Below are 12,287 nucleotides of genomic sequence, written 5' to 3'. Positions count from 1 at the left end.
TGCTGAGGGCTCCAGAGCTGGACGCAGTACTCCAAGTGGGGTCTCCCCAGAGCAGAGTAGAGGGGCAGAATCACCTCCCTCGACCTGCTGGCCACACTTCTTCTGATGCATCCCAGGATACGCTTGGCCTTCTGGGCTGCGAGCGCACATTGCTGGCTCATGTCCAGCTTTTCATCCACCAGTACCCCCAAGTCCTTCTCGGCAGGGCTGCTCTCAGTCCCTTCATCCCCCAGCCTGTATTGATCCCGGGGGTTGCCCTGACCCAGGTGCAGGACCTTGCGCTTGGCCTTGTTGAACCTCATGAGGTTCACACGGGCCCACTTCTCCAGCTTGTGTCCAGGTCCCTCTGGATGGCATCCTGTCCCTCTGGCATGTCGACCGCACCACTCAGCTTGGTGTCACCTGCAAACTTGCTGAGGGTGCACTCGATCCCACTGTCTATGTCATTGATGAAGATATTAAACAGGACCAGTCCCAATACAGACCCCTTTCCATGAAGACATCAGCTCAGTGCTCAGCAGCCGTAAAGAGAAAAATTAGAAGAGCAGAGAATAAAGCAGAGGAGATCACTGTGCAGCTGGGTATTTCTGTGGTGCTCCCAGGACTTGAATCCAGTGTGCAGGTCTAGTCCTCATCTCTCAGACAGGATACTGAAAAGGGTTCAGGAAGGAATGACAAAGATGATCAAAAGCATGGAAAGGCTTCCAAACACGGGACAACTGAGTATGCAGGGACTCTTTAGCCTGGAAAAGCGGTAATTTAGGAGAATATAACAGTGGTCTACAAAATCATGCATAACACTGGAAGAGTGGGTGGGTAGGGCCTGACTATTCATGGTTTCTGCCAGTATCAGAACTTTTGGCCATCAAATACAGTCACTAAGACACTATTTCAGAGCAAACAAAATGATGGATCTTCATGTAGTAGGTGAGAGACACATGGAACTCCTTGTCAGAGGATGTGGGATAGATTAGGAGGTTTACATGGGGGACTGGGCAAGTACTTTCAAGAGAAGTCAAGGCATTTCTTAATAGACAAACCACCTTAGGCTCAGGAGATCTGCAGAGACAGAAACGGTTGAAGGCTGGGAAAGTGACAGCAGGAGGGTCTTGCCCTGTGCTGATTCTTCTGTAGGTGTCTGCATGTGAAGCAAGATACTAGGGTAGGGGGGCCCTTGGTGTGAATCAGCCTGATGAACTGTGCCTTTGCTCAGCTTTTTAGAGCCGTACCCTCTGGAGCTTTTCAGTGCTGGATAGTATTGCAGTAATTGCACAGCTGGATCGTAGCTCCATTTCAGTGTTAAAATCCCATGTAGTTTTTGAAAGGTTGGGCTTTGTCTAGTTTCTGTATCAGATTACAAGTTACAAAGAGAGAACCAGTTTAATCCCCCCTCACATAATTTGAGTCTTTCTTTTTTTGTGAATGTAAGCACTTTTTGGATCACGTGTCAAAACTTTACCTTAAAGCCAAAAAGGTATATACTGACGCCTCATCATTTCTTCTGGCATGTTTTGAAAGAGGAAAGTGCACCACTAGTGAAGAAAATGGTAGTTGAGCCTCCCTGCCTTGGCTCATAGGGAGTTCAAACAGCAAAGTACAGCCCTTCATGGCCAAAAGGAGCAATTGTAGAACTCAGTGCTAAAAAAATCTGCATAAATAACATTTGCTTCAGAGCATGTATTTATAAAGATATTTTTTAAAGTTACCATTTTGTGTTGTTTCTAAACCCTGTTTTACTGTTGCACTTTGTAAGTGTCAAGTTGTGGAATGAACTCTGCTGTCATGGCAGAAATAGTCTTCAAGTATAATAAGTACCTCTGAGAAAAAAATGTTTCTTGATTAAGACATTGGTTTTGAGCTCCAGTGGTCTGGCTAATCCCCAGCGCTGCCAGGGGGTTGCTGTATAACCTACAGAAGGATTTCTAACTCAGTATTGAGCATTGAGACTGCTTAACTTTTGGTGTTGTGTCCTCTTCTCTTCACTGGCTGTCTGGGGAACCCAAGTCTGGCAGCGTATCTAATAGGCAGTCTGGGTCACTCACTGCTCTCTTGTCAAGTTAGACATACAAAATGCAGTCTAAATGTAATCCTCAGCATCTCTCTTCCCTGTTTTGAAACAAAGCAAGTGATGCTTTTTCCTTCCCATCATTCATCTTCCAACCTTTTAAGGTTCCTTGGACAAGAACTGCCTTAACTCTGTTTCTTCATTGGCTAATATATGGGTATACACACATAAATCATGCAATATGTGTGATTATACTGTAAATGAGGGAGATCTAGTTAGAAATAAATCTGTCCAAGCTAATTTTGACATAGTAGGTGGGACATTTTAAAGACATAAGAAAGCACCTAGAGTTCCAGCAGGGAGAAGATGTGCTGATGCCAGAATCAGGGAGGGAGAATGATTTCCACCTGATAAGCACACAGCTAGAGAAAGAGAAGGAGCTGACTACTTTTTAGGATGCAAATGCAGGTTAGGAGGGAAAGCAAGGTGTATAGAGACTTTCTTCAAAGAAAGGAGGACTATTCTGCAGGTTCAGAGTGACTGGAAGGTTCATTGCTGACCTGTGTAACGATTAGTTGATTTCCTTATTTTTCCCCCCTCTGCTTAAATAAACTGAAATCCTGCAAAAGAAAATGTTGAACAGAAGGATGATCACTGTTTATTCACCTAGCTTAGAAAATGAAGAGACCAGTTGCTTTTCTGTAAAAGCTTCTCTATTTCCTTTAAATAAATAGTAAGGTTTTTTGTATAATTTTCAACTTTCTGGGTTTTTATTAGCTTTTAATTTTTTTAGTACCTCTGTAAATGGTGGGCTCTAATTAGTCTTTCCGATTACTGATCAGGAGGGAAGGAAATGGTGGTGAAAAAACAGGAGAATTAAACTCCGTGAGGCTTAATGGGCTGAGAATCATGGCAGTTCAAGCTGGTCAAAAAGCCTGTCTCTTTGTATCAGCAAAATATGTATGTTTCAGGGGAATTCCAAGGCTTATGATGTAATAATTTTGGAACCTTTAGCTCATCAACATTACCTCATTATTGTTTTATTTCCTCCCCTTTTAATCTGATGGAGGATATTTGTAGCACTGACTCTTGAAGGGGAGAAAAGTGACACTTGCTTAACTTCAGGAACTTTGGCCATTAATGAGCCACAGGTCAAACTAAAATATTGGACATTCCAGTTTTGTGCCATCTTGTTGCTCATCAGTTTTATAGTCCTTAACTGGCAAAGACTTCTTCCTAAATGCCTTTTCTTTTTACAAGGCACTGAGGAACTACTTATGACAGCATTTCCAAATTTACAGAGCTTGAAAACAAGTCAGATTAGTGGGTCTCAAATCCTCTTAAATGCCGTTGGCGGTTTTAAGAAAGCTGACTTAATTTTTTTTTTTTTTTTTAAATTATTGCAAGGTGCTGAGGAGCTATTCATGACACAGAAGGTGCTCCAAGCCACTCTGCATTTTGCATGAAATTAGGCAGATTTTTTTAGTTTGAAATTGCAGGGCTTGCAAGTGTCCATGTGGTGAAAGATGGAACTGAGATTTGTGTCTCAATGAATGCAGAAGTGCTACAGGTAATTACAGAAACATGACTGCAAAATATCCAAATGAATGAAAGTGTCGGTATGGATAGACCTTTTGGTAGATAGCTAGGCTTCTGGACCACAATGTTCTGTACGTTATAACTGATGAGGCTATTCTCTTCTCACATTCTCTGGTTACTTTTTAATCATATTTCTGTTTATTCTTATTGTCGTTGTTTAACCCGGCAGGCAGCTAAACACCACACAGCCGTTCACTCATTCCCCCCCTGCAGGGGGATGGGGGAGAGAATCGGGGGAAGAAAAAAGTAAGATTTGTAGGTTGAGATAAAGACAGTTTAATAGGACAGAAAAGGAAGGGAAAATAATAACAACAATAATAATAAAAAATATACAAAGCAAGTGATGCACGATGCAATTGCTCACCACCCACCGACCGATGCCCAGCCAGTCCCCGAGCCGCGGCCCCCCCGGCCAGCTTCCCCCTGTTTATGTACTGAGCATGACGTCCCATGGTATGGAATGTCCCTTTGGCCAGTTGGGGTCAACTGTCCTGGCTGTGCCCCCTCCCAGCTTCTTGTGCCCCTCCAGCCTTCTCAGTCGGTAGAGCGTGGGAAGCTGGAAAGTCCTTGACTGGTGTAAGCACTACCTAGCACAACTAAAACATCGGTGTGTTATCAACATTATTCTCATCCTAAATCCAAAACACAGCACTGTACCAGCTACTATGAAGAAAATTAACTCTACCCCAGCTGAAACCAGGACACTTATGAACTTTGATTTAAAAAATAATCCATAAAACTGATATAAAAACTCCTTATCCCATAAAAAGCAATTACCATTGGTTTTACAGTGTTCTTAATTGCGTTGATTGCATGCAATTCAACCTGTTTTTATTAGAGGTTCAGAGTGGTCTGAAGCTGCTGGGTAAAAGGTGGTTGGGATAAATAAAACGGTAATATCTCAGACTTCAGTTATATACTGCTATGGCCTCATAGGTACAGACCCATCAAACTCTGAAAGAGCAGGAATTTTCAAGACCCTTGGAATTCAGCAGAGTGACTTTGCTGTTATTTTTTGTGAAGTATTTTGTAAGAAGAAGGAGCAAGGAAAGAACCACAAAACCTGACTTTTAAAGTCAAACCTGACACAGCTGCAGTGTGTGACTTTTGGCATCATCTTTGAAGTGCTAAAGCAGTAAGAGGTTCAGGGATGTGACAGCTTCGAAAAACAAGGCCAGTGCTCCCTGTGCCATAATGTCTCTGTCTACAGAATGTGAATAATAATGTGTTTTAATTCACAGGAACCTTCTATACAAATTATTTTTCTTTGCTTTGAGAGCCCCAGATATTAAAATATTGTAATAAAATTTCCCTTTGTCTCTCTTTCCACCTCTCTAATAGTGTATCCTGGAAAAAAGGAAACTTGACTGTGTAACCAGTTTGAATGGGCTTCAGACCATACGCCCATTCTTGCTCCCATTTCTCTCGCATTACCATTTACTTACCATACTGAGCACAACCCCATTCTGCTTGAGAGCAACAATGACACGCATCTAAATATTTCAAAGGGAAAATTTCCCTTGAAATGCATCCTTCTGTCCTCGTAAATTGGTAACTGGTTTGTCATAACAGGTATTATAAAGATGTTAGTGGGCGTTTATACTGAGATTCCAGTAGCTGACTTATGAATATGTTGAGCTGGGATGGGACAGGAGGAACAAAGGGTGGAAAAGAAGTAAGAAGAATTAGATGAGAGACAGGGAAGAGACGTATATGTAAGAGGGACAGGTTAAATCTCTAAAGCTTTCAATGGCAAACTTTCTCTTCTCCTTTATAGTCTACAACCTTCCTGATTTAGGAGGACAGGGCATAAGATTGTGTTTTTACATCCAGCCCCTAGTCATCACAAGTAACTATGCTACACATTTAGCTGAACATATATGATCCCAGTGAGACTGCCTAAATTTAACTGAGGACTTCTCACTGATCAAGGATTTGGAAGGAACTGCATGCTCAAAACGAAAGCCAGGAGGAAGTGGAGACATTCAGCATGTTGAAAAGATAAGTTTGAGCATAAGACGTGACTGTGCAACCATTCTTAATGTCTGTGAGAACTTCGTCCTGTGGGTAGACTTATGAGAGAGACAGTGAGATGATGTCTGCAGTGTCACACTCAGCAGAGTGACAAAACAATCAATGGCATAACTGATCTCAGAACAACGTAAAAAATCATTAGGAGACTAGCTAGCACAGACTTTAATGCAAATCGCGTGGATAGATGAGGGACAAGAGAAGATAATTGCAGATTTTCAGAAGTAAGCCTTTTAAAACTTGTTTGAGTAAATGTTATTCGTGTTTTGTTAACAAACCGGACCAACACCTAGACAAAAGCATCACACTTTTAGTTACTTGAACTGTAGGAAGTGATGGAAAAGACTCAATTTTGGGAGATGTCTCTCTAAAATGATCTAAGTAATGATAAGATTTTCTGTGACTTGGTTTGGTTCTATTGATCAACTAGCGATTCCAAATCAAAATAATGTAAAAATGCTCTAATGGTTAATTTAATCAGTTCTCAAGGCTTTCATTTGTTGTTGTAGCATGGTTTAGAAGAAAATCTTAGGTTTTTGAAAAAATTCCCCCCCTTGGAAGGTATCACTGTGATTTTTTCTTGCAAATTGAAAAGCCTTCTCTTGTCAAGTGTTAGGCTTCCGATACTCACTTCTGTGAGAGCACCAAAAGTACCTACCTGTGTTCTGTCAGTAGCTGCCAAAACTCTTGTCACCTCCCATATCACCTTGCTGGATAGTCCTTAAAGGCAGTAGTGTCATTTGCACCAGTGTGGCTTTTGTACTGTGCACACGTATGTGTAATATGAGAATATCACAGACCTGAAGGGTGAAGCATGTACATAATGGTCCAGTGGGACAAATTAATCCTAAAGGCTTCTGTTCAGTGTGCCATTTCTCTTAAGAGGATTTACAGGATGTGGAGACTACATGTGCTGGAGGAAGTTGTAGGATGTCTTTGAGATGACGTGGAACGCTACCATATAGCGTAAGTGTTGCCGTGGAAAAATGAGTAAAATCATATGGTGAAAAGAAAATACATCTGCCTGGGAAACTTTCCGTAGCGTGGGGAAAAAAATAAAAGTTGACTTTAACTAAAACAAGATCCAGTAGGAAAGCTGTTTAGGCCAATTTCAGGTGCCATAACTTGGCTGCTTTCACTCCAGTACTGGCCAGCACTGTCACATTACTATTCAAAATATTTTCAAGATCGCAGCTTGTTGAATTGAGGCCTGGAGTGCAGCCAGGTGGCCTGGATCAATGGGAAAGGGCAGCAGCACAAGAGAAAGAGTCACAGAGTAGGGGGTAGAGATGGAATATGGCTCTCTGCCTGGGTGCCATCCATCTCGGGTAGAACAATGGAGCGGGACATAGCTGTGCCCTTGCCGAGATGTGTTTTGTCTCTCCCAGAGAGTCACAGGCCCTTTGCAAGGCCTGCCAAACCAGCCTCACTTGCATGTAATGTGGTGTTGTGCAGTACTGAACTGAAGAAGAGCATGTCTGCCCATGCTTTGCATTGCTGTTGCACCTGGTGATAGGCCCTAAAAAGTAAATAAATCAGACCACCCCAAAGACAAATCCTTAATCATGGTGACTCGTACCATGTTCTGGAGGTCAAAACCCTCAAGTCATGGAAGGAAGTGCTATCATTGCCATTGAAAACTTCCTCTCATTCCTCGACCAGCTACACACAAAGGCTGTTGTTCATACGAAGCCTTTTTGTAAAGGGTTCCTAGAAATGCACCAGTAGCTTGAGTTGTGCTGGGAGATTCCTGAGGTAGGAGTGGAAGTTAATGTGCTTGCTCTGATACATATACAGTTGGATATTTTGCACCAGTGAAAGATTCCTGAAGCCTTTCAGTTCTTGTCCAGTGGCTTTTGAAGATCATATCGTATCATCTTTAAGGATGACAGGGCATGCCCGTGTACAACATATTGCCATGTACCAGAGGACTAAGAAAAAAGCAAATCTCTGCGTCTTCCTAAAAATTCAAGAAGAGGTCAAGAAGTAGCTATAATGGCAAGCTTTTTGTCAAAACAATGAGCAGGCTGTTCCCTGAAAGATGGTCATTGAGTTTCATTTCCATCTTTACAGCATTGCATTTATTGTTGTTGGCCTCATCCAGTCTCTGTCCTGGTTAGGTACAGGGAAAGCTGAGTTACATTTTGAAGATGCGGTTAAGAATTTGGGAGGTACAAGTGCTTATTTCTTTCAAAATTGAACCTGAAGAGGTGTAGAAATAAAGGAATGAAGATGCTAAATATCAGCCCTTGTTTCTTCATTGGCAGATCCTGGTATCTTCTCCGAGATGTTTGTAACACATCTTAGCCAGCTGATGAAAGACTAGATCAGACCATCTGAGACAATTGACCTTTAAAACTGAGCCCTTAACAAAAGAGTTTTTCTTCTGAATTTATTATGCTTTCTTCAAAGTATTATAACTTTATGAAGTATGGGTTTGGGGTTTTTTTCCATTTTAGAGGCTACATAGCAGAATTGTATCCAAATTAATGGAGTTTAGTTATGATGATATAACAGTACATAAAACTGAATGTTAAGAAAGCCATCATATGCTAACCTGTAAGAACTAAGAAAGCTGCTGTGATTCCTTTTCAGAGCTGGGAGATTCAGATTTTTTCTCCACTGATTTTCTGTCCCTTGATTTCCTTATCTGTAAACCTGGTGTTAGCGGGTATTTTGAGATACATAGGGATATAAGGGGAGGAAAGACCACACTTACATGGAAGAGTGTCCTGGTTTCGGCAGGATAGAGTTAATTTCCTTCCTAGTAGCTGGTACAGTGCTGTGTTTTGGATTTAGGGCCGCTGCGCGGGGACTGGCTGGGCATCGGTCAGCGGGTGGTGAGCAATTGCACTGTGCATCACTTGCTTTGTGTATTATTATTATTATTATTATATTGTTATTTTATTTCAATTATTAAACTGTTTTTATCTCAACCCACAAATTTTTCTCACTTTTACTCTTCCAATTCTCTTCCCCATCCCACGGGGGGGGGGCCGGGGGGGAAGGAGTGAGCGAGCGGCTGTGTGGTACTCAGTTGCCGACTGAGGTTAGACCACAACAAAGAGATAGCTAGTTTAGAAAAATCCATAGTACAGCTACTACATGCAACACAGGCTACAAACTCAGGCTGCAAACTGTGGTTTAGCAAATGAAGGATAAAACCTGTAGCTGAAGACTTCAAGCCACAGTTATAAGGTATTGCAGGAAGAGTAGGAGATGCGAACGTGGGAAGGGCATCAGCAGTGTCCTAGGTTTCTGTGCCACTGGAGGACTGGTTAAATAAAATTTGCAGATGATGGAAGGAAAGAAGGAAACAGAGCATGTCCCATGCTATGGAGAGCTACGGGGTGTGCTAAGGGGATTTGACCTGGGTGGGAAATTCCCTTCTATCCCTGAATCTGGTTATCATCAAGTGAATTTTGAGGAGGTTCCCATCTTCCAGGAACTGAGAAATTGATGCTGATAGAAGCTCCTACAGATCCCACTTACATGTTGCATCTAACCACCTCTAGAGAAAGGCACCAGAGAAAGGCAGCTACACAAACCACAACCACCCCTTCACTTGGTGGTCTGTGAAGCTAAGTTACAAAAACCTTACCTACTGCAGATGGTCCTATAATGCAGTTTTTAAAATATATAACAGTGAACAAAAAACAATCCAGTCCTCCAACCATCCTTGAAAATACCAATGAATCAGTTACCCAAGGACTCTTACTGCAATTTAATTTAGATTAATTAATTAATCCATGTTTGTTTAGACTACTGTGATCCTTGAGTGGCTGGTGAATTCTTAGTGGCTCCTCCTTTCTGTTTAGACTAAGCTCTTCAAGGCAGGGACTGCTTATGGCTGGCTGTGTATGATACCTAGAAGACCTGTATGCAGACCTCAGAAACTTGTAAACACTGCTAGAATTCAATATTGGATGAAAAAAATGACATTTTAGAATATTATTAAAAGGTTTTACAGGAAACAGTGATTTCTAGTCTTAGCAGCAGTTTTGTATGAATATATAGATTTTATTCCCTATACACTTAGCTTTGTCCTCTGGTAAATATTGCTGGAGCAGAGAATTCACTGATATTACTGCTTGCTTACTTGTGGCTTGAACTTATAATGCAGAGTCACAGTCTGGGTTTGTTTTTTTTTCTTTTCTTCTTTTTTTTCTTTGTCCTGACAGAAAGATTTCGGGATTTACTGCTTCTACATTCAAATCAAGATACAGAGATTCTGCCCATCTTTCAGCAGAGGCGCTATCCCAAGTAAGTAAGATTGTCTTCTTGGGAGAAATAAATTCTTTATCTGTTTGCAGCGAGGGAGAGTGAAGCATTTATAGCACTGTACGTGCTTTTGGTGTGAAGTGCTAAGGCAGAGCTGTCAGGGAGCCACACTTGCACTGAGCTTTGCAGTCTTTCAGTGGTGTCAGGGAGAAGCAGACGTGCTTTGCAAGCGTGCCCAGCTGTCAGCAGGGAGGTGGTGGCAGAGTGCAGACGCTAAGTTCCCTGGATCAGTGTCTGGTGGAGCTTTGTTTCACTTGACACTCTGTTGACATAGGCAGATGTTTTGTCAGGCTAATCCCCACTCTTGTCTTCTGGGATTCCATCATTTATGGTGACAGATTCCCTTGGAGTTTAACAGGCTCCCCTCTGGAAGCCTGCAAGCACTAGAAAACATTTTTCTCTGCCCTTTTTAGGGATATATGTACAGGCAAACCAAAAGAGTAGTGTTGTGTGTTTAGGAGGTCTTGCATGTATTGAGTATCCTGGACAAAACTTCTTCTTCTCCCAAGTTACATACCTGAATGAAACAATAAATGCTCCTTGTTATTATATTGGTTAAAAGAAACAGCCACTTTCAGCTAAGTCTTGAAAAGAGGCAGTGAAGGGGAAAGAAGAAGAAGAAATAGTCCTCGCATTAACCGTGACCAGAGTGAGCAATGGAAGAAGGCTAGTGCCGGATGGACAGAGGGAGGAGAAGGAATAAAGAATGTCTGGAGCCAGTCCAGCAATGATGATGGAAATAAGCAAAGTTATTTATTTTAATTATTATTGTTAGCAGGTTCCTGAAATGCGCAAGAAGCCAGTGGAGCTACGTGTTAAATACAATTCTTAAAATCTGATAATACAAAATTTTTAAGAGCAGGCAACAAATAGAGGGACTGAGTATTGAAATCCAGTCACCTCCTCACTGTGAATACTTGAAAATGAATGCCCTCAAGGGTGAAACCCTGATTCTGAAAATGGTGAAATTTTGCATTGACTTCAATGGAGACAGAATTTTATCCCCCTGAATTTGTTGTTTGCATTATCCATTGTCACTGTTTTACTAGAATAATATGGAGGTACAATATATGAAACTGTGGGAGGCACCTTATGTGGATGGGCTAGTCTACTTGTTTCACTAGGACTTCCATGAATTATTACTTTTCTCCTCACCCTTTGGAGCACTGGAACAGTTATTTTTCTACGGCAGTAGAATGCTTTGCTTGGCTTAGATGTTTTCACTTATGATATGGACACTATCAGACTGGTCTGAGAAACTAGTTTATCATCCATCCTCAAAGAACAGACTTACTTCTATATAAATCTTTCCTAAGGTGTCTGACTTTCCATTTCCTTACATTCAATTTATTGCTAGCATTCTTGGCAAGTACAGTCTACTAGCAATATTACACATTGTCAGATTCATGGGTGAATGAGTGCCGGTTGTATTCTGTTCAATGGATGCTTCAGCTCTTTGAAGATCATACAACAAATAGCTTGTAGTATGGAGCTCTATTGCTATTTGAAGTTATAGTGACCTTGCATCACAAAAGGATATGTTTTCAGCCACATTACTTGGCAAGATTGACTGATTCCTCTAATATACAAAATCAGCCAAACTTTGGCACCTAACTGAAAGAGAAGTTTGCATATGTTCTTAAAAGAATAGATTTCTGTTCATAGCATCATTAATTGGTGCAAATTTGCTTGCTTGCTACAGAAATTTATCATATATTCTCGTTCATTTAGAAACTGGTTGAAGACTCTTGACATGTCCTAATTTCCCTAGGGGTTGTCTTTCAAGTGAAATACTTGTGTTCAGCAAGGTAGAAAACCTGTTCATCTTCGTAATATAATTTCTCTTATTCCCGTGCCAGTTTTTTCCCTTCCCTATGCTTGTTTTCATTGAAAGGTCAGTTAACAGAAATGAAGACAATGAACAGACAGATCTCATAGATCAGTGTGCTTTCATTGACTTCAGCTGAGCAATGGCTGGTTGTACTACATAAGAGTCTGAGCAGTAAGGTCATTTTAATGAGATGTTGTCATGGGGCACAAGCTGGAGCTTGTAATGCTTAAGGAAATCCTAAGAATATGGAAGGCTAAAAACAGAAGAGAAATTTTAGTAATGACTTAGCTGAATAGCTTGACTAAGCAGGGCTTAGTAGGTAGAAAGGACAAAAGTTGGCACATATTTAAGAGACATATGTCCAAAGGAAGGAGGTTGGATAGGAATATGTTCACCATCTCTCCGGATATTCAGCCATAGTAATAAATATTAAAGGCTAAATGAGCAAATTAAAATCCATCAATTTTTGAAAGAAATAGAAACCTTGATGTTCTGGCCTGAATTATGTTCTTGCACCTTCATTATATTAAGACCAAAACT

At 41.2% G+C, this 12,287-nt stretch overlaps 1 protein-coding gene across 2 annotated transcripts in view; it reads left to right on the top strand.

Annotated features, from left to right (window-relative positions):
- The window catches only part of NOX4 (NADPH oxidase 4), a 99,856-nt gene that overhangs the window by 52,097 nt on the left and 35,472 nt on the right, over window positions 1-12,287 (top strand). For both annotated transcript variants that reach the window (XM_009334834.1, XM_009334832.1), the window contains exon 11: window positions 9,817-9,898. In XM_009334834.1, the coding sequence (XP_009333109.1) occupies window positions 9,817-9,898 (82 nt within the window). The remainder of the gene's footprint in view (window positions 1-9,816; window positions 9,899-12,287) is intronic.

Source organism: Pygoscelis adeliae, unplaced genomic scaffold (genome assembly GCF_000699105.1).
Source record: "Pygoscelis adeliae isolate BGI_AS28 unplaced genomic scaffold, ASM69910v1 Scaffold141, whole genome shotgun sequence".
NCBI classification, from domain to species: Eukaryota; Metazoa; Chordata; class Aves; order Sphenisciformes; family Spheniscidae; genus Pygoscelis; species Pygoscelis adeliae.
Note: the sequence above shows the minus strand (reverse complement) of the source record. Positions and strands in the feature narration are given on the sequence as shown.